Consider the following 22641-nt stretch of genomic DNA (forward strand, 5'->3'; position numbering starts at 1 on the left):
GTAGACAACTCACAGTACATAACATTCACTAGTCCGAGGCTTCATTCTGCCTTCACAGTCCCAAATAAGGACACAATACTCTCATTTCTATGACCAGTTCTTGAGCTGAGCATTTAGTTCTCAATTCACTGGCCACAATGTCCACGGAGGAATATAGCCAGCATACATACACACATAGGGTCACACACGCAGTCACACACGTGCAAAGCTTACCTCCCTAGGAGAATGATCAAACGAGTAAATAGGAGTTGCATGTATACAGGAAACCCAAGAGATAAAAAGTTCAGCTCAAGTCAGATACTAGTATATTTGACTTGACAACTGGCTAGGAAATATGTCACCAAATTTCCAGTTTTTTTTATCTTGGTAGCTAGTAAGCTAAACTATATATGAGATATTTTGACTCCAGGATTAGTCACACCAAAAAAATAATGGAGATGTACCCATCAGGACAATTTCAAATGAAAAAAAAATCCATTTTTAGAAGGACAAATTAAAGAGATTTAGGTTGAGACCAGTATTACTCCAAGCATGGCTCAAACATCAGTTTTTGTCTGCAAACTGTTAAGGACCCAGGATGAGATGAGGAATCGGTGCCAAGTCATTGCCTAAGCACAATGCTTGGTTCAGCTGACGTGTTTTTCATTGTGAGACTTTCTTGACAAGGGAGGCATAAGTTGATTTACATTTTGGTGCAAGAGGCTTATGTCACTGAGTAGACTGAGTTAGATTATTTTGGCTTTACAGTAAGCATTCAGACCAAATTAATTCCCCTTTCTTTATGAGCAGAAAACCTCCCCTGGCTGAACTAGGTAAATTTCCATTACCCCAGAGTCGGCCAGCCTGCAGAGCAGTTACCCACCCTCTTTTCCTTCCCTGATTCGCAGTGTGCGTTGTTCATTAGCCTACCAGAGACCCATTTTACACAGGAAGACACTGAGAAAGGTTGGCAAACCCAAGTACCATCAGTGACCTGGGTCTTGGAACTAGAGAGCCCGTTAAATCTCACTAGCTAATTCAGGAAGAGGGTTACCCTCACAGCTCTAAAAGAACAACAATGTATCTTCTGAGCCAGCAGATGCTATGGTGTCTCTGACAGAATGTCTGCTTAAAATAGAACTGGGAGATCTTTTAACCAATTGCATTAGCTTTCTTCAAAACATAACAAGTTTACCACTCATCCTCAATGTTTATACATTCTATAATTAGACTAGAAAAAAATCTTAAAATATTACACATTTGGAAAATTGGATAATTTTTCAAAGTGTAAAAGGACTGAAATTACAACAAAAGAAAGTGCAATTATACCCAATTTTTTTTCTTTAGACTTGTCCCAGGATTATTTTTACACCCAAAGCATGTCAACAGGTTTCAATGAATCTCCATCTTGACATCCTATCTTTAAAGGAGGTCTTTACACCAATTCAGACCTTCAAACTTGAGTACAAATTTTTAAAGGGACACATTCTTTTTTTTTTTTTTTTAACATTTTTTATTGATTTATAATCATTTTACAATGTGGTGTCAAATTCCAGTGTAGAGCACAATTTTTCAGTTATACACGAACATATATATATTCACTGTCACATTTTTTTCTCCGTGAGCTGCCATAAAAAGGGACACATTCTAATTGCTCAACTAAAACTAGTACAAATCTTTCCTGTTTGGCTTTTTTTTTTTTTTTTTTTTTTTTTGTCTGTTTTGTCTGTTGTTCGGGGGTTTGGGTTTTGTCTTTTTTTGTTTTTGTTTTATTGACAAAGAAATTATCCAAAATTATACATTAGTCAAATAGGATTATGAAGGTGCTTCCTCCCTCTGGAATCATTCAGATTTGTCAAAAAAAGTTTTCCTTCCAAAATGGAAGTTGTTTAAAAGGTCCCAGCCCATCTTCTCTACCTTAAACTGTGGAGATAATAGGGTTTTTAGTTTTGAGAGTATGAGCTTCACTAAGACTGAGAGCGGAGCTGATGGTTGGGAAAGAATCTACCTCCTTCTCGTGCAGACTCAGGAAACGTGCCCTCAGTTTGGAGCCTGACACCCATGTAAACGTGGGGTGGAGCCTGAGACCTTAAAGCAGCCCCCGATTTAACCTTTGGAAGTCTAGTGCCAGGGAAGGGGGCCAACCCTCTAAGTTTCCTGGGGTTGAGGATGTAACTTTCACCCCAAGAAACTCTGAAGTCACCAAACTCTAGAAACCCAGGCAATGAACAAACACTACCTTTTCTCTGTATGCTCTCCCTTTTTCAGGCAGCTTGGGGTGGGGGATTACTGATGTCACGGAAGCACAAGTGGAAGCTGAGCGGCGTGGAGAGGTACCCACATTTTTCTCATTAACAGCGTAAAGTGTGAAAGCTAAATGTGAAAAGCAAATTATACCGGGTTTTTGAGAACTGCTGGTGTACAGGTGAGCCCATTCTGCGCAGTGCTGTGTCCCTTGCCTTGTGTGGTCATATGTGCACGAGTATTGTGTGTAGACAACAAGAAGAAACCAAACCCCGCATCAGGCGACCCAAGTGGGATGTCTCTTGAGCACCGAGCTTCCTAACTGGCATCCGCGGTTGGCCAGACAACTCCCGAATGACCTTCCTGGGATCTCTGAACCAGCTACCAAAACTTTACTTCAGGCTGTTTTCAAGGGAGAGCTATAGCTTTTGTGTTTTGTAAGAGGAAGATGCCCACTGCTTTAAAGAAACCAATAAGTAATTTTGCAAAGTAAATAAGCACCTTATAATTGATCAGTGTTGAAAGTGGGGCTTGGGGTTCAATATGGCCAGTTTACTTAAAGGGAAGCATGCTTGTGATACCATCATTGATGGTGTCATCCCCATGGTAATTTTTTTCTAGTATAGCTCTGGTTGGTGTTTCAGAGCACCTTTTATTCAGAGAATAAGCAGTAGACCATAGAGAAGAGCGGCAAACCCCGAAGGACGTAATCTTTGATTCACAAAAAGCAGACTTGGGTCCAAAGGAAAAAGAAAAAAATGACAGGATGCAAATATCAGCCTCAGGCTTGGGTTCTGGACCACGTGCAGAGAGAGCTCAGAGCTCCTGGTCCTCCCATCACAACACGGCAGGTCAGGAACAGCGGTCAGCTCTGACACTCCAGGCAACGGAGAAAGCCGGAATTCATCCGAGGCTGCCAAGTGCCCCTCTTGACCTGCCAAGTAGCCAGGTGCTGCCCAGAAAGAGTTTCCCACTGGCTCTGCCTCTGGACATCTTGGAACAATTTCTGTTCCAAGGCGAGGAGAGGGGCTGGTGGAGCTGGGAAGCTCGGTGAGCCCTGGTCACACTGGACAGTCAGGCCAGAATGAACACGCTGGGTGTGCTGTATCATATCCAGGCCTACATGCACAGAGAACCCGTGGATGTGGAAGGGGGCTGGAGTTACAGTGGCAGAGTCTAGGGCACCTGCCTCATCATTGGAAAGAAGGCTGGAGGCAGACCAGGTAAGGCCCATGTCAGAGGGGGACCGTCCCTCAGCCTGCGGTCCCTGCTCGGATAGCAGGTACCCGTTTAGGTGTGAGTGGATGGAGACAATTTTAGGTCTCTGCTTCTCATCCTTTGGGCTGAATTCCTTGAAACCAGAAGCTTAAGGTGGAGGCAGTGAACTAAACAGTGAGAGATGATGAAGAGAGAACCATTTAGAAGGTGCCTGTTCAGAGGATCAGAACAAGAATTAAATTGATGTGCTCCTAAGAGACGTGGCCTGTACACAGAACCTTCTTTTCTTGGAGGGCCTTTCTGGTTGGCCTGTTACTAGAGCTTTCACGCCAGCTTTGACTCCGAGTGCTGAAAGCCAGCCACAAAGCACCCTCCACCAGGGAGTATTTGAAACCTCACTAAATCCCCTACCCTGGGCTTTGGAGAAATAAACACCCACACGCTTTTGTACTAAAGAGTATTATTTGAGAGCAGAGCTTAGAACATTCATCATGGAACATAGAGACCTCTCTAACTGCCACAGTTCTTGAAATTGTATTGTAACTAAATCTACTAAATGGAACAGCCAAACAGCAAGTCCTAAAAAATAAGGAACTGTGGTCGTTGTGCTTTGAGCCAAACCCCCTCAGCCATCCATTTACCGGACAGAATCCATCTTGGTGACTTCTTAGCGAAAGTCATTCTCTCTTTGGTGAATGGGATGGTAGAGCAGTGGAGACCCCCTGCGGAATGTGCCTGGGCCCACGCTGAGGAAAGTAATTTGACTCATTTGGGGTGTTTGGCATTTTCCCAAGTACTAGGACTCACTCTAAAGTGGAGGAAATCCATGGTTGATTCTTGTCACCAAATCCAGAGGTGCCCAGTGGTCACAGGGATCCCAGAGAGCCATCCTCTTAATAAAATGGCACACACACCTGGAGCCCAATTCTGCCAAATTACCAAGTATTGCCCTCACTCTGCCTGTGAGCCAGGGGTTCAGAAACTCAATTCACTGGTCCCTGAGCCTCTGTCATTTGCAAGTCACAGCAGCAGGCATGCTGAGCGCATGTCAAGCATGGTATGAGGCCTGTCTTCAAGGAGTTTAGAATCTAGTAGAGAAGACTGCAGTCAGCAAGGGGTTTGATTCAAGGCGGAGGAAGTAAAGGCTCAAAAGAGAGACAAGCGAGCTGGACGGCACAGAAGACGGACTCATTCTTTCTAAACAGGGTTATTACAGGAAGGGACCACCCCCAGGGTGAGCATCGAGCATCACCAGGCAGCCGTGGAAGGAGGGCGTTAAGGTGAAGAGCAGGGACGCGGAGGTTTGAGAGGGTCCTTGGAGAAAGTTCAGACAAGTCTGGTTGGAGACCGGGATGGATTCGTGGCGGTGACTAGGAAGCCAGGGGAGTGTCCAGAAGTCCTGCCCGTGAGTGTCCATGGAGGGCCTGCCCCAGAGCCAAGTCAGGGTCAGCATGAATCCGAGCTTAACCTCACTGCTGTGTGGGCCACTTTAGGCACGGAGAGTGTTACATTTCTTGGGTTGAGGAACGCAAAAAGGAAAGGTCCCCGCCGTGACAGCCATAGCGGGGGTTTGAGGAGAGGGGCAGGATTACCTGCGCTTTGGAAAGACAGCTCTGGATTCAAGAGCCCACGGAAGCCGGGCCTGGCAAGAGGCTATCAAGGCATCACAAATGTCCGGTTCGAGTGGAGGGCAGAGATGCTGAGGGCGGGGAGCAGGGAGGGAGCAGGGGAGAGGAACCCAGGAGCGTTGCTCCCATGGAAGAGGACGCACCATCACAGAGACCCGCTCTTCCACGTGGTGGAGTGCCCGTGCTTCGGCTTACCTCACGTGCTTCTGAAAGTGTGTGTTTTGGTGTGTGTTTATGTAGAAAAGCCGCACTGGATTACACTGGAACACCATATGTTACAAAATGCTTAAACACTCCTTGCATGCAATGCTTTCTTTTGCTTTGCTGTACTTTCCAATACTTTAAGAAATTCCATGCAGGAGAGTATAGAAAACTAATTGCCCCCCCCCCCCAAAAAAAAAGAAATTCCAGAGAGTTCCTTCCTGGACAGATTTTACAGTTTTGTGTATTATGTTGAAAAGCGTAAGGGACATATGTTTGTAGAGGTCTTTGATTGAGCTAGCATTAGCTTGTATAGAAAATATCTTTCTCAAAAGTTCCATCAAAAATCTAGCACCATCATCGTGGGGATTTATCCAGACTGCCTGGGGAACTTTCTCAATATGCATATACCGGTCGCATCCCAAGGAAACATTGCAGACTCTCCAGGGCTTAGAGTGAATACGTGTGGCGTTAGGCCACGGTCAGAGCAAGGACCCGGTACACAGGCAACATTTTGAATCCTACTTGCTGGTTGTATGCCCTTGGGAAAGATGTCTGGCCATCTACAAAACTGTTATTGCTACAATAACAGGAAGTACCTCCTGGGGTTACTGCTGTAAGGAATAGATAAGTTGATGCATGTGAATCAGTTAGAACAGTGAGTGTCATATAGTAAGTACTTATTAATTGTAGTTAGCATGTGAATGCTCAATATTTTCCAAGTGATTCCCATACACCATCCACACACACACACAGAGAGAAAATCTAGCACCAAATCACTGTAGAATAATGTATTTTATGCAGAATTAAAAAAAAAAAAAGAACAATAAGGAGTGATATCAGGAGAGGGGAAGAAAAGAGAATGAAACCAAAACACTAAGGTTTGGGAGCCGAATGCTTGGGAGGAAAGGGGTGTGAGGAATTGAGGCCCAGGATAGAGGAGAGAGGACAGATCCAGAAGGACCAGGAGGGGGGCAAGTTACTGAGTTCATGTCAGGGCTGCTGAGTTTGAGGTGCAAAAGACTGCACAAAGATACATCTCAGAATGGTCCCAGGGGACTCAGCTCTCTCCAATTTATGGAAAATCAGAGGCCACATGACTGAATCCCATGGCAAAACATTTTGGAATGAACCTGAGGCTGTTTTTCACAAATTGCCAACATTTCTCAGATAAACTAAGGCCATGTTGTTGAATCAGTCTGTGCATCTTTTTGCATCTTTATGAGAGAATTTGGTGACAGGATCGGTGTGGGCCTTGGCAGCTTCTAGTCTAAAAAGACAAACTGGTCGCTGCATAGGAATAAACACCCTCAGTTAGAGGCGTGGAGAACAGCTACTCTCTTCTGCATCAGGTGTCATGCCTGATAAAGCTGCGTTTCCTCAGGATCGGGCACAGAGTGATAGGATATTATAGAATGTATAGAATGGCGGTGTATGTGCCCAGTGTCACAAAGCTCATAAATGACACTTGAAATCAGTATCAAGAGCCGATCTTGTTTAATGTTTACTGTGTGCTGGATGCAGTTATAAGCACTTTACCCAAATGATTATTATTCTGTTATGTTTACAAAGCTAGGCACAGAGAGGTTAAGCAACCTGCTCAAGGTCACACAGCTAGGAAGTGACAGAACCTGCATGCAGACGTAGACTGTCTGGCTCCCAAGCTCCGCTCCCTGAACGACTATTTACCTATTGCTCAGAGCCCAGGTTTCTTGACTCCAGGGTCATTGTAAAGAGCAGGGAGATGTTTTCCCGGAAGGAGCTTTTTAATACCAGTTCCATTATTATTCAGGAAATCTTTTAGTCCTCTTTCCAGGGGTGTAGCCACCTGGCCATGAACTGCCTTTGCTTCTTTCCCCACTTTCAACCTATCTGACAGCCAGCGTCAAAGCTCAAGGAAGACCAGCAATGAGCTGGACTATCTATTGATTCAGATAAGATCCCCAGGCCAGTAAGTGTTCTCGGACCATCCAGCTAATGCCTGCTGTTCATCAACTAGATGAATGGGCTCTTCCCCAGCATCTCCTTTCTTCCCAAGGTCCTCACACCTTGAGCGTGGGCAGCAGGGGAGCCCTGGTCTGCCGTTCAGCCAGCAGAGAGGCAGCCATGCAGGGCACTCTGGAGGTAGCTGCCACGGATCGCCCCGCTACGTTCCTTCTCCTGTGAGTCTGTTCATGTCAAGGTCACATTCCCAAGCTTCATCCTCAAGGAACCCTCAGTCTCTCCAAAGACGTATACAGAGACTCCTGCAACGTGAGCAGCCGCTTTCCCCGGGCACTGGAGGAGGAGGGGCTTGGAGCGGTTGGAGAAGTTGAAGGAAGTTGAAGAAGGCTGCAGAGATATACTTGATTGGCCTTTAAGAATAAGTAGGATTAAATTAGCAAGTGAAGTAATGGGAGATGACATTCCATGAAGAGGAAATAGCATTAGGAGACCCAGGTGCATGAGAATAGAATGTTCTGAGAACACAGTGTCCTCTGGTGTGATGGAAAGTGACAGGACTCAAGATGGGACACATGGCCTGGGGCTCACCTGGGTGGACACCATGAGCTACCCTCTACAGTTTGGAATTTAGGCTGGAGGTGGAAGGAAAGAGGAGAGAACCATAAACAGAGCTGGAAAATAACTCTAGTCCCGGGTGGAGGATGCAATGGAAACCAAGCATCAGTTAAGACAGTGTATCTGGATTAAAATAATAACAGCAATTATTATTATTATTAAAGAAATCTAAACCAGGGCTGTGGTTTAGGCTTTTCAAATAGATTCAGTCCCTGAGCTGAGAATCACTATTACTGATGGAGAGCATTCTAGTTCTCAAGTACATCGGGACAAAATAGATTGAAAATTGCTGAAGGAGCCACAGCATCTCTCCCCCACAGTCCAGAAGGCTATCTGTGGATTAGAAAAGAGATGGAAGCAGGGGATAAGCTGGAAGCTGTAATGAAAGGACACATTTGAAACATTTGGTAATCAGTTGAATGGGAAGAAGAAGGAAGTGGGTTGGGGAAAGAACAGAATTAAGCAGCGGGAAGAGCCACAGCTCTGCGCTCCAGGGCACTGCATTTGGGTCAGAAGCAGGAACGGTGGAGGCACACGAGGCCACCTGCCTGGTGCTCTGCTCCGCGGTGGCCAAAGGACGGACCTTGGACTGGACGATCCCAGTCACCCAAAGAAGCTCCCAGACCACCGTGGCCGCTGAATGGATTCCTCAACTCAGGCGACACCACATGGAGACACTAGCCCTCACCTACTGTCTCTGCAAACAAAGAAAAGGTTGTAGATTTGAGTCCACTTTTTGTCCTGTAAATTAATGTCACACTGGAATCTAAGAAACAGTGCCAAGAATCCTGAGCGGTGTTGCCCATGCACAGGGTCTTGGTAGTCTGAGCCTGTCACAAGTGCCACCCTCGTAACGTGATTTGTTTCCTTTAGGGCCAACTCTGTGACGTGGAATCCGCATAAGATGATGGGCGTCCCTCTGCAGTGCTCTGCTCTCCTGGTCAGAGAAGAGGTATGTCTCTCCTGACTTGCAGCCTGGTCCACCGGTGGGGTTTGATAGCGTAAATGTGTGTAGTGACGGACTGGAACGGTGAGCCACATCCAAAAAGGGGAAACTGTCAATGAGGATAACTGTAAGGTCCTGCTCTTACGTCCAAATATAGGATAGTTATATTTTGACCAGACAAGACAGGCATGCTTCACGCATGGCCAAATTGTCGTCCTTGTGAAAAAGGCCTAAGATGTATTCTGCAGGGTCAATAGTGGGTCCAGAGAGAAATACCATTCAAAAAATAGTAGTGGGACAAAAGACGTGGAGTTTCAGGATGAGGGAAGTGGTCACCCCCCACTGTCCTCTAGTTAAACCACACCTGGAGTGCTTCGCTTAAGTTAGTGCCAAATCTCATCAGGGACCCCACCAAGCTAGGATTCAAACGTGAGGAACATTACTAAACATGGAAGTGAGGTGGTTGAAGGAGCTAAAGATGTTTAATCTAAAAAAAATACAAAATTAAAGGGCTGAGAGGATGGCAGCCTTCACAGTATAAATGACACTCGGATCAGAGAGATTTTTTTTTCTTGAGGTTTCAGGGAGCTGGGTGGTACAGCTTTGATGGCACAATCAGAATTACCATGATTTGAGATCTGACTTGGGGATCAGCAAAAGGAATGCTTTTCTAAAAATTAAGCTGCCCAGCTGGTAATGAATGACTTAATGCATGAATACATTCATCATCGCAGAGGTGACTGAATGGAGATTGGAGAACCACTTATTAGTAACAGGATAGAGAGGTAGACGGAGAAGGAATAGATTAAGAGCTCTAGGCTCCCTTCCAAATCCAAGAGTTCATGATGCTCTGACAGCATTTCCCTTATCGGGGTCCAAGGAATAGAATTGTATTAAGTTTCCTGTGATAAGAGTGTTCTTGGTTTTAAAAAAGCTTTGGGGGGGATAGGGTATAGCTCAGTGGTAGAGTGTGTGCTCAGCATGCACGAGGTCCTGGGTTCAATCCCCAGTACTTCCATTAAAATAAATAAACAAATAAAAACCTAATTACCCCCCCAAATAAAAATAAAAATAAAATAAAAAATAAAAAAAGCTTGAGATATATTAGATTACAGAGTTAAAAACAACTTTCATTACTCCAGGGTTTATCACAGCCTTTAATTGCTGGTGTATATTATAAATATCTCAAAAGAAGGTATTTATGATAGTTTCCTAAGTTCATGTGACCAGGGGGATTTCTTTGACAGCACCTGTCTTACCAGCAGCTGTTAATGTATTTAAAATCATTTGGGATTTAATGGCTCAGGATATTATCTCACCAAGGCCCTTTCTGTGACTTTGACTTGTCCTTTTGCACGATGAGGCTGGTACTGTCCAACCTTTTAGAGGTCATGTGCTTTGAGCTGCTTTTCTGATCCTAGTCTATGCATCATTCCACACTCTCTGGGGTGGTCTCCCTTAGGACTGATGGCACCTGGTCATGGGCCTGCGTGGCTGGGATGAAAACGGTGCCAAGTTTCTGTGACCAAGAAACGAAATAGATGCACCTGTTGCAGTTTTCAGTCTTACTGTCTTCAAGTGAATTTTGGTTTTCCAATTCAATGTCATTCTACTGCTCTATTACAATTATATTGTATTTAATTTCTGTTAGTCTCAAAAAGTTAATGTAATGGATTCCACCAAATATGAAGCCCAAATCACAAGAAAGACTGAGCCCAGTTCTGTTGTCTTCCACCTGTGGACGTGGGCTTTCAGGACAGAGATCCAATTTTACTTGCATTTTGTTTTAGTTTGGATAATGTTTAAAAGAGTTTTCACTTCTAACTTCAACTGAGTGACCACAGTCTAGTCTTTGCTTCTTGTTGTGAGTCACAAAAGGGAAAAAAAAAATGCCAAAGCTTCTGTAAAATCACAATTACACTGTAGGTAACAAAAGCGACAAAGACTTCCTGTGGTTCATGACAGACTGAAACATGGTGAGACTGGTGATGCTGTTTGAGTCAGAGAGCATGATTCATTCCCTGTTCTTTGGAATAGTTCAGTCACTTTGCTACCCATTTTCCACAGTAAGCTTGCGGCGCTGGGGCAAATTCATGGTCATTGACAGTGAAACTTTCCACTGGAACTGCCGTAAGCAACTGAGTATGAAAACCCAGTACTCAAGCTTTAATCACTCTTGAGAGAGGAACGTGATTTTTGAAAGAGTCGTTATTTAAGACATCTCGGGGTAGCTATGTCTTTTATTTTTTCAGATTTTAGCATATCTAAATGAGAGCAATGAACTGTCTTAAAAGCTGTGATTTCCATAAAGAACCCAAACCTTTACAGCTGAATGACAAAGTCCTTGAACTAAATCTGAATGAAAGAGAAGAATCACACCAATAATATTTTATAAAACCAAAGAGTTTCCAAAATAGTTCGATTACAACAAAACCAGAACATCAGGATATTCTCCCAAACAATGAACATTATACTCTGATTTTGATTTTTTTTTTTTTTAATAAATGCCTTCTCTTAAGAAGGAGAATAAAAGTATAAACATACCCTGTTGTTAACCTCTGGTAACATTTGACCCTGAGCCATTTCGCCCATAGAATTGATCTATTACAACAGCCCATCCTGCCCAGATATTGGCCTTAATTTTTTTTCTCCTTTGATTCTTACTGTTTTCTTTCTTTAGGAGATTCAATGCCTCTTTCATTCTTTTTTGTTTTCTCCTTAATAATTTCCACCACAGCGTAAGTCTAATAGAATGCCTGATAAAGTCAGTAGAGTTTCCTAAGTTTTCTCTTCTCTCCTAGGGACTGATGCAAAGTTGCAACCAGATGCATGCCTCCTACCTCTTTCAGCAAGATAAACACTACGACCTGTCCTACGACACCGGAGACAAGGCCTTACAGTGTGGACGCCACGTCGATGTTTTTAAGCTCTGGCTCATGTGGAGGGCAAAGGTGAGCACGTGCGGGTCGGCTGAATGTTGACTGAAAACAGGAACTAGATCTGCTGACCCTTATGATGCCCTGTTAAAATTGATTTCCAAATTGAAAATTATTTACCCAAGATTATATTTCTTTAAGCCTATACCTAGTTTTCTGCATTCTCCATGGGTAAGAATATAATAAAACCCATTATGTGCTTTTTTTTCTCTGAAGTCACATTGCTTCTAATGCTCACTTGTCTAGAAAACCAATTAATGTTGCTTTACCCAGCAGAACCTCCTGATTCCCAAGAGGTGTTTCATTGTGCTTCTTGTCCCAATTCTCAGTTTTTACCCAGTGATTGATCCCTTGGGGAGGTTAAATGCAATCTTTTTGTTTGGAGAACAAAAAGGAAACGTGAAAATTAAAAAGTATTACTGCTTATTTTTGACATTTCATGGGGTGGCCTCTAGATATACAGCTTTTTTAAAAACTCTGGAACTCGCTAGTGACCTCCTTTTGTATAATTTCTGTATCTGCCTCAGAATTTAACCGTGGATGATCACCTCCCCCAACCCCTCTCAGAAACCAAACTCTGTAACTAATGGTGCAGCATTGGTTGGACCTAGTTATAGCTTTAAAAGAGCGCTGTGTATGGTTAAACGTAAGCAGGCTGGAAAGGTCAAAGACTTCATTTTTCATTTTGACCAGATTCCCAACCTAAGTGTCACAAATCAGTGACTTCCCACCTGGCTTCATTTATCTCCCGCAGGAGGCAGTGGCCAGAGCCAGCGGGCCACGCTGGAAAAACCCAACTGGTAGAAAGAATTTCAACTGTTAAAAGAGTATGTGAGGGAAACCTTGACAAAGGGAAATGAGAAAGTGAGAAATTAGAGGGAAGTGGAAATACCCCAAGGTCCTGTGAGTTTTGGAAACGGTCCACCAGTTTGACTGTAAGCTTTCTAAGTAGACTACACAAAGAGGTGATGGGTTTTACCCCATAGGAACAAGCAAATATTTGGTCAACTGGATAAGATCACAGAATGGGTCCTCCCTCGGATCTGTGTATGAGGTATGAACCATGTTCACAGCACCCAAGCCATACATAAGCTGTTGTTTGTAGAATTGTCCAAAGTAAACTGAATTGCCTTACACACTTTAGAGAGGCAGATGGCTAACGAGAGAAAGAGGGCGCTTGGAAGTGAAACAATGCAATTGACAACTATTTTATGGAATCTTCTCTAAACCCATCCTGGAAAAAGGCAGTTTAACTAGAAAGATGATCTTGCTTAATGCAAAAATAACTGTTAGATGGTTTCGGGGGGTGGCTGGACTAGACAGTCTTCAGGCAAGCCTCCATAATGGTATTTTCCCTGGTCAAATTTTCTCTAAGTATTGCTAAGTGTCACCACCTGGAGTGAGGCCCAAGGTGAGTTATTTCCCCATAAAGGTGGGTGACAAGTGAGCTCAAGTCCCTTGAGCTGGGCAGGGGGTGCCTTCCTCCTTTGAAAGGTGAGAGCCTGACAAGGACACATATCTGGTCCCCAGCACCCAAAATGAGACTCATTCTGTTGGCAAGGACACTTTCGTTTGGCAAATTTGGCAAAAATAAACCAACCAAGAATGGGGATCATTGGTGTCCTCTCAGGCTGTTTTAAAACAGGCAAGTTTTTTTTTCTTTCATTGATGGGTGGGCATTATAAAATGACAAAAAATAAATAAATATCAGCTAGTAAGTCGAGGAAAGCTTGGTCCTAAATATTGTTCAGTATCACTCTTTGTGTCTCTTGTTCCCGTGGCGTTTTTATTAAGATGATGCTCATTAGCTATATTTACACAAAAATGTTTCTGCCATGGTTCATTAGTTCCTGCTGCTCCCTTCCCATCTGAAGCCTCCTTGCCAGCGTGGTGCAGCTGGCTGGTTCTCGGAGAAATAACTTGGAGGACATCAGGTGTCGATTAAACAGTAGGACCAAACGAAGCCTGAAATAAAGGCAAAGGATCCCATTTCTCAAGCACTGAAGTGCAGGCACCAGAAGAGGGGATAGAGAGAGAGAGAAAAAAAATAAAGATCACAGTTGCTGCATATGTATTTTTAAAATTCCTTATGCAAGCCCTTAGTATCTAAACATCTAACTGGCAGGCACATTCATTTGGCTTTCAGCTTAAGGCTGCATTTTTTGTAAAATGAAATAATAATTGTTAAAGTAATATGCTCAGTCCTGCAATGCAGATCGGAGGTGAGGAAAATTAGCCTTCAATATCCCTAACTCTCTAGTGACGCCAGCCAGGGTAGAAGTCATCCTTTCCTGAGAAGAACAGCAAAAGAGTTGGCCATGTCATTCTATTTTGTGTCTGCGAAAACAATAATGAGGAGGAAGAGGAGGAATAGGGCTTTAATCAGCAAACCCTGGATTATCAGGTACATCTGGAGAATATAATGTTCAAGTGAATCCACACTGTCTCCTTAGTAAGATAAACCCCATGAAAGATACTCATCTAAGGATAAATTACTACTCTTTGACTTGTTAATAACAAACAGAATTAAGTGCACTGAAGGCAGCCATCTTACTGAGTCCAAGATAACTTAATTAGAGCAAATTTATGCCCCCAAAAAATCAGAGCCTCCGATGGGATGCTGGGAGGAGATGCGGTTGGTGATACAATTTGTCAGCCTTTCATGGGCAAAGTCATTGTGTTTGCTCTCAGCTCCATTCTTATGGGGTAGACCTTTTATTTTGTCTGCATTTTATTAGGGAATCTTAGGACTTGATTATTTTCCACCTTGACAGATTTCCTCAGTGGTTAAAGCTTAGTGGTAGACAGAAAAACAAAAAACAAAGAACGTAAAATTTGTCCCCTGTTGAGGACATAGCTACTATAGCTACTGAGCTTTCACCGTAAATCTCTGTGTTTTGTGTAAGATTGTGCAAATTGGCAGATTTCCTTATGGTTTTCTGTGATCGGCCTCGTAATTAAAATGTAGAGGACAGAGAGAGAGGCAAATGGCTGAGGGTTAAAAATAAGAGGAGGAAACTGTTAAAGGGAAATGGATATCTGGCAGTCTTTGCAGAATGACTGAATGTTCCCTTCCTCTCTCAAATATCCATTGGTTTCAATGAGTGCACATGAGCATCTTTTACTGTGCCTGGTGTTGAATGGGACAAGCGGGCTACAGCTTTCCAGGCAGGAAAGATAAACGCTCCAATAATCATCTCAAAAGACAGCACATAGCTGGTTATAAATGAAACACAGACACACCTGGGGACTTAAGAAATGGAGTGCTCATTCCTAGTTTGAGAGCCAAGAATGATTTACCAAGAGGTGACCTTTGAGATGGGTCTTGAACAGGGTAGGTAGACTAAGTAGAATTTCAACCAGCAGAGCTGGAAAAAGAACGTGCCAGCAAGAGGGTCTGCCAGAGAATAGAGGGTGTATTCTGAGCTAGTGGAGAGTCTAAGCTGCCTGGAGGAAAATTAGCGCTCTGCCATCCAGATGAAAAGTAAGAGGGCCTGAGAATGGTGGTGGCAGTGACAATGGAGCTGACAGCCGGAGATTCAGTCATTCTTCCAGACGCCACATCTCTGGGGCCTGAGAGCATGAGGTGAGGGCTTTAAGAAGCAGAGATGAATCGTGAGCAGCACTTGAGATGCCGGGTCCCAAGATGACAGAGGCACAGGCGAACCCGGGGTGACAGGTGGCAGAAGACGGCCACACAGTGTTCCTCTTCCTGAAATTCTGACTTAGGAGTCTGGGGTGGGACCTGGGACTCTGCCCTTTCAACACAGTTCACCTGGTTCTGATGTAGACGGTTCTTCAGAACATATTTTGTAAAAACACAGCCCCGGGGAGTAAAAGTTATCCTTCCTTCCTTCATTCATTCAACAAATATGTATTGAGCATCTAAGACGTGCCCAGCCCTGCTGGTGCGAGGGATACAATGGTGAGCAGAAGAAACACGAATCTGCGCCCTGGTGGAGTATCCGGTTCAGCCAGGGCCATCTAAACCAATCCTAAGTGGTGGGGGTTGGGGGGGGGGAGAAGATATAAAACATCTTTCTCCTGAAGCTCCTTCAGCCCTGAGGCTGGGATCCTGCCACCCACCTGGAAGTGCCCATCCCAGCCCTCAGCTTCTTTCACAGCGACTTGGGTCACAGAGATGGGATGCCTGGGAAGGTTTTACATGTGCCTTGTGCGTTCTCACAAGAAGAGCTGTGTGATATATAACCATTCAACAAGCATTTGATGAATGAATGAATTTTGGAGAATCTCCTAAAGACCTGGAAAACCTTGAAAATGAAATATGGCTCTTATTCCCATCAGTACCCAGCATGAAAGGAGGAGCCCTGGGCTTCTGAGGGCACATGAGCCTTCCCTTGTCCCTCCCCTGGCCTCTTCAGCTTCGACTGAAGGGGCAGTCACATCACTCCTGATCGTCCCCGGAGTGAAGTCCGAGACTAGCGAAGGCTGGAGGACTCCCATTCCTGTCTGTGAAAATCACCCCCTTTGCAATACAATCATACTCACCTTCAGAGCATTCACTTTACCTCCCTGTGTCTCTGTGTGGGGAATCAGACAGGCACCGTCATTCCCACGTGACCAGAGAAGGTAGCCAAGCCGTGTGGCTGGACAGGGTCAGAGTCATACTGGTCCTGGGCAGACCCTGGATCAGGTCCATGCCAGTTTAAATCTGACTCTAGAATGGTCCCAAGGATCCAGTTTGGAGAAGAAAGGTTAACTTCCCTCCCTCTTCCCTAAGGTCCATCCAAAGGGGACCCAAACTGCCAGGTCGGTCCAATCCTTGGCACCCACAGGCTCAGGGAGTGTGTGAGTGCTGGCCTGACCATACGGGTGTCAGCCCAGGCCCTTCCTTCCCAGGGGCATCAGGAACCAGTCAGTCTGCCTGAACCAATCAACTAGGGTTGCCATCTCCAAAGGAATGAATTTCTGAACCCATCAAGGCAACCCACCCTTCTTTAATGCGGCTTGTTCTTAAATACGTTTCAGATGTTAAAAGCCGCTGGCCCCACTGGTCCCCCTTTTAGCTGAGACAGTGAGGCTGTGTGTTACAGGAAAGTGGGCTCATCTCATCTCCGTTCCAGTGGCTTCCTCTAGTCTGCAGGTTGGAGGAGTCACTGCTAGGCCTGTTCCCAGAGTTCCTGGGACAAGCATTAACTGTCTTTCCAAGCTTTCCCTTGGTATGTCACAAAGACCAAAGGGGTTATTAGGAGGAAAGCCATTTTGAAAAGTGTGTGTCCTGTTGTCTGTTAAATATTTCCTGTCCAGGGCTGCTGTGTTGTTTGTCACAAGCCCATATCCTGGGCTCCCAGGAGCTGGCAACTAAAAGCGATCATGTCCACGCATTACAGACACGGGAGTCATGCATCCCTAAAGGAGAAATCTAACGAGCTTTGCAAAATGACAGGCTAACAAAGCATCTTCCAACCCCTTAAAATTCATTCATTTGTCCAACAAATATTCACTGAACAGCGACCCTATTTGTTCTATTATGGGGGGTACCTTGGTAAACAAAAGTGGGCTTCGGAGATGGCAAATTTACCTGATGGGCAGAAACTAAGCAGGCATCCTGGGGGTGGGGGTGGGGGGCTCTGATAATGCTTCTGCTCCAGGAAAAGAATAACCCATCCCTCCTGTCGTTAATGACTTCCATAATTACTCCTTTGAACAGCAGAGGCAAATTTTCCCCTCGAGTAATCAAAATAATTGCCTAGGGACTGGAGGCTCGGATAGAAAAGGATTCTGCTGCGATGACATGAGAGGGAACAAAAGCACCTGAGTAGGAGAGCATTAACGGAGACATGACTGCCAGAAAAGCCTCCAGAAGCACAGTCTTGTGTAAGGAAAGTGCAGAGCTGAGACCCAGGGTGCAGAGGGGCCACCCGTGTCCAGAGAGATCCATTCCCACGTCACCACCCGAGACCTCACCCACCTCTCTCAGCCTGCCTGCTAAGCTTTCTTCTTCTCTGACTTAGGGGACAACTGGGTTTGAAGCACACATTGATAAGTGTTTGGAGCTGGCAGAGTATTTATACAACATCATCAAAAACCGAGAAGGATATGAAATGGTGTTTGATGGAAAGGTATGTATATTCTGATTTCTCTATGCCCAAAGGTTTAGTAAATTCCTGGGGGGAGGGTATAGCTCAGTGATAGAACACATGCTTAACATGCACAAGACCCTGGGTTCAATCCCCAGGACCTCCATTAAAAAAATTTTTTTTAAACAGAGAGTGATAGCAGTCAGAAAGTGGTTATCTCTGGGGAGAGGTGGTGGGTATCGATTGGGATGGGATACGAGGGAGACTTTCAGTACTGGAGATGTTCTGTGTATTGAGCCGTGTTGTGGTTATAAGGCTGTGCGCGTGTGCACACACACACTTCATGCAGATGTAACCTAAGATTTAGGATTTACTGTAAAACTTCAAAAAGAAGAAGAATGAAATGCGAAAAAAGAAAACCAACACTTCTAAAATACTAATATAAACCAGATACTGTCATGGAGGCTTTTAAGGGACATTGGTAAGAACAACAAGAAAAACTACCACCATTTATTAAGTACCAGAGACATTAAGTTTGTTGTCTCATCTGAAAACCACAGTGATCCTATGAGAGGGGCATTATTATTTTTCGAATGAATAAACAAAAACTGAGAGAGGTTAAAAAAAGTGTAGTCAATATCACTAATTATCAGAGAAATGCAAATCAAAACTACAATGAGGGATCACCTCACACCAGTCAGAATGGCCGTCATTCAAAAATCCACAAATGACAAATGCTGGAGAGGCTGTGGAGAAAGGGGAACCCTCCTACACTGCTGGTGGGAATGCAGTTTGGTGCAGCCACTATGGAAAACAGTGTGGAGATTCCTCAAAAGACTAGGAATAGACTTACCATATGACCCAGGAATCCCACTCCTGGGCTTGTATCCAGAAGGAAATCTACTTCAGGATAACACCTGCACCCCAATGTTCATAGCAGCACTATTTACAATAGCCAAAACATGGAAACAGCCTAAATGTCCATCAATGGGTGACTGGATAAAGAAGAAGTGGTATATTTATACAATGGAATACTACTCAGCCATAAAAACCGACAACATAATGCCATTTGCAGCAACATGGATGCTCCTGGAGAATGTCATTCTAAGTGAAGTAAGCCAGAAAGAGAAAGAAAAATACCATATGAGATCGCTCATATGTGGAATCTAAAAAACAAAAACAAAAACAAACAAAGAAACAAAAACAAAGCGTAAATAAAGGACAGAAATAGACTCACAGACAGAGAATACAGACTTGTGGTTACCAGGGGGGTGGAGGGTGGGAAGGGATAGACTGGGATTTCAAAATTGTAGAATAGACTACACTGTATAGCACAGGGAAATATACACAAAATGTTATGATAACTCACAGAGAAAAAAATGTGACAATGAGTGTGTATATGTCCATGAATAACTGAAAAATTGTGCTGAACACTGGAATTTGACACAACATTGTAAAATGATTATAAATCAATAAAAAATGTTAAAAAAAAAAAAGAAAAAAAAGATTGCATACATAAAAAAAAAAAAAGTGTAGTCAATTCCAGTTCTTATCCCGGGTATTTTCTGATGTTAGCGGTGTGCTGTCCGGGTAAGTGGGACCGTTACAAAGGAGAAGCAGGGATGAGGGGGTAGCCATTCTGAGCTGGAGTCAAGATCAAACTCAGAAAAAATAACTCCACATGAGGTCGTGAAAGTCAGGCCCTCTCAAGGCAATTATGGATTTCAAACTAGGAATTGTATCCAGAAGCTGGATTTGAAATGTCCTTGGAGTTTACAGAGTTGCCAGTCAGGGCTGAGTGTGAATCTTCCTCTCCTCTCTGCAGCCTCAGCACACAAACGTCTGCTTCTGGTATGTGCCTCCGAGTCTGCGGGTCCTGGACGACAACGAAGAGAGAATGAGCCGCCTCTCCAAGGTAAGGATGCTGCCCTGACCCATGACGTGGTGTGTATGTTGGGCCTTTCACGTGCACATCATCCTCAAGACAGACCATGTGTCTTTAGAAGAAATCCATCCTCAGCCTTGGTCACGGGCCCCCTGCCCTCTGTGGGGTCCTGCAGAGCCAGGACATACAGAGCTGCCAGATCCAGACTCCTGACAACTTGCTTCTGTTTTCTGAGAGCATGTTTATGACATCTCAAAATAAGCAACGAGGTCGTATCTCTACTGGCATTCACGACTCAGCAGGAACCTGCTGACGTTGCCTGATCTGCCAGGAGAATCTGGTGCTCAGTGACAAGCACGGACAAGACTCCAGGCATGAGAAATGGTTAGAAAACAGCGCTCCTGCTGATCCTCTTGAGATGCCAAGGTCAGGGCTCCTGGTGGGGTCTTTAGAGCTGTGATGACCCCCAGAAGATAACAGAGCAGGAGGCAGTGATAATAAAAGCCACCGTTAGAGTGGGTCCTGTGTCCCTGGTTCAGCTCTGATGTAGCATTACGTCACTTCGTGCTCACAGCCGCCTAGTGCAGGAAACACTGTGGTCTCCCCGTCTGGCTGATGGGGAAACCAAAACACAGGAGGAAAAAGTCACTTTCCCAGAATCACACAGATTGATTCCAGAGCCTGAGGACTTGAGCTTCACATTCTCTTGAGGCCAGTAAGACACCCTTTATCTTTCATTCTCTCCTGCTCCCAACATTTCTGCGAAGGTGCAGTGTAGTTTGTAATGTGCACCAAAGAGAGCCTTGAAGGGAGAGAAATGCAACGGCCCACCTCCCACTGTGTTGGAGGAAGGGGAAACCTGTGTACATAGTTATTTCATAATAACTATAAATGGAGTATAACCTTTAAAAATTGTGAATCACTGTGAAACATATACAATATTATAAATCAACTTTACTACAATTAAAAAATACTAATAAAAATAAAATAGTAAGAGTTTATAAGAAGTATTTAAAAAGTACATTAGTAAGGAAGTAGATTGGCCTCATATCTGACTCTTTTCAAGTCTAGGTTATTCAATGTAATGGGGAACTTAATTGGTGATATTTTAATGTTTTCAAATATCTTACCTATGGTTATTCCGCTTTTTAATTTTTCAAAATTTCTCTCAAGCTTCCAAGATTTAAAAACAAAAAGGTCTGTTAATACATAGTGAAAAATATGTTTCTGTAACATCTCATAAGTTTATTTTATAATACTTTAATCTGAGGCCTCATTGGAGGACACAAATATGGATTTAAATTATGGAAGCATTCCCTGGTTACTGTTTTCTAAAGGACTGAAAAAGCTAATGGCACAAGACAGAAAATGATACCCTAAAACTCTTGAGGCATCCCCAAACAGCTCTTGTCAATTAAGCCTTTTATGAATTCTTCAACATGTGGCCCCTCTCTTCCTAACTTTGTTTATTCAGCAAAACCAAGAATGTGACCAAAAAAAAAGTCTAGAACAAAATCAAAATAAAAAAATGCTGTATATTCATCAGAATAGTCAGAATCTTATTTTCCTTCTTCACTTGCAACTAGTGATTATGCAATGAAGTAGATGTTCCATATTCCTGCTAATTTTAGTTCATCAGCATTTTCTGGAAGCAACCAAAAGTCATATGTATTTAGACAGCTGTGATTTCTGCCAACCCAGCTTCAGGAACTGGGGGGTTTCAGTCTTAACTTTATGCCAAAATATGTTTGGGATAGTGACTGTTACCATTAGTCTTTTGACCTCTGGTTTGCATGTATTTGAAAAATTTGACTTGATCGTCCTTAATAATTAACCCATTCCTATGTGTTCTATTTGCATTGCCCATGAAAATGCAATCAGAGTTTAATTCACTGAGTAAAGCATTATCATCGTTTTATCAGTGCTAAAGAACAAGCATGATTTTTGCACAAATGATTTTTTCCTTCAGTTCCTCCAGACACATGGACTTGGAACTCCTTTTCTAACCTGGGATTTCTCTTCCCAGGAACACATCAACTTGCCATGTGACTCACAGCACAAAGTGTGATACCTCTCATGTCCTTAGGCTAATATATTCTAGTAGATTCATTTTCAGGAACTAATTCCAGACTTAAAATATTTATTTTTTTTTAATATTCATTCCCTGGGATGAGTCTGATGCTCTGTGTACATCGTTCACTCTTTGGGTGAAAAAGGATCACCCCAACAGAAGCATTCCTCTTTGCATTACCTCCTTGTGGGAAAAGGAAGGAGCAGGGAGGGATTGTTGCAACTTGTTCACCTGCAATCAGAACATCCCAATGTGGGCATCACCTTCCACATTCACTTATAGATGAGGGAATGAGGTTCAGGATATGAAGTGAAAGTGAAATGAACATGAAGGTAAAGTCTGGCTTGGGCTTTGGTTTTGGTAGCTAACAAATAACTAGGGCCTGGTGAGAACCGTGTTGATTTTGCCGTTGAGTACTTTGAGGATTAAACCAATGATTATGTAAACGTTGATATTCAAAAGTCACATGATCATAATGCCATTCCATTTGAATCTATCCTTCATTTAAGATGAATCCAACTGTGATAGAAGGCATCGCTTCCGTACTGAACTGCCTTGCAGACTATGTATGTCTAACATAAGCCCAAAGCTTCCCTGACATCTACATTCCTCATTATGTATTTGCAGCAATGACCCTAAAAGATCAGATTGTGTATTTACAAACTTCAGTGGTAAAATATTGGACAGATCCTGCATACACGTGGACATAATTTAAATGCATGCCTCATCCTAGGAGCTGGTCCTCTTCTGCCACTTTTTACAGTCAGTAAAGACTCAGGGAGCCCTCCATGTGCACACAGTGCTGTGCTGACAAACAAAAGAAGTAAAAGACACTGTTCCTACCCTCCAGGAGCTTACAGTTGAAGTACAAAGATGAAGTGTATTTTCTTATAAGTGAGAGGGACTATAGGAAATTAGAATACAGTCAGAATC

The 22641-nt window shown here is 43.7% G+C and overlaps 1 protein-coding gene across 1 annotated transcript in view; it reads left to right on the forward strand.

Annotated features, from left to right (window-relative positions):
* The window catches only part of GAD2 (glutamate decarboxylase 2), a 64620-nt gene that overhangs the window by 37338 nt on the left and 4641 nt on the right, over window positions 1-22641 (forward strand). The window contains exons 11-15 of the mRNA XM_074358218.1: window positions 2248-2312; window positions 8703-8781; window positions 11577-11726; window positions 17687-17794; window positions 19578-19667. Of these exons, the coding sequence (XP_074214319.1) occupies window positions 2248-2312; window positions 8703-8781; window positions 11577-11726; window positions 17687-17794; window positions 19578-19667 (492 nt within the window). The remainder of the gene's footprint in view (window positions 1-2247; window positions 2313-8702; window positions 8782-11576; window positions 11727-17686; window positions 17795-19577; window positions 19668-22641) is intronic.

This window comes from Camelus bactrianus, chromosome 35 (assembly GCF_048773025.1).
Source record: "Camelus bactrianus isolate YW-2024 breed Bactrian camel chromosome 35, ASM4877302v1, whole genome shotgun sequence".
Lineage (NCBI taxonomy): Eukaryota > Metazoa > Chordata > Mammalia > Artiodactyla > Camelidae > Camelus > Camelus bactrianus.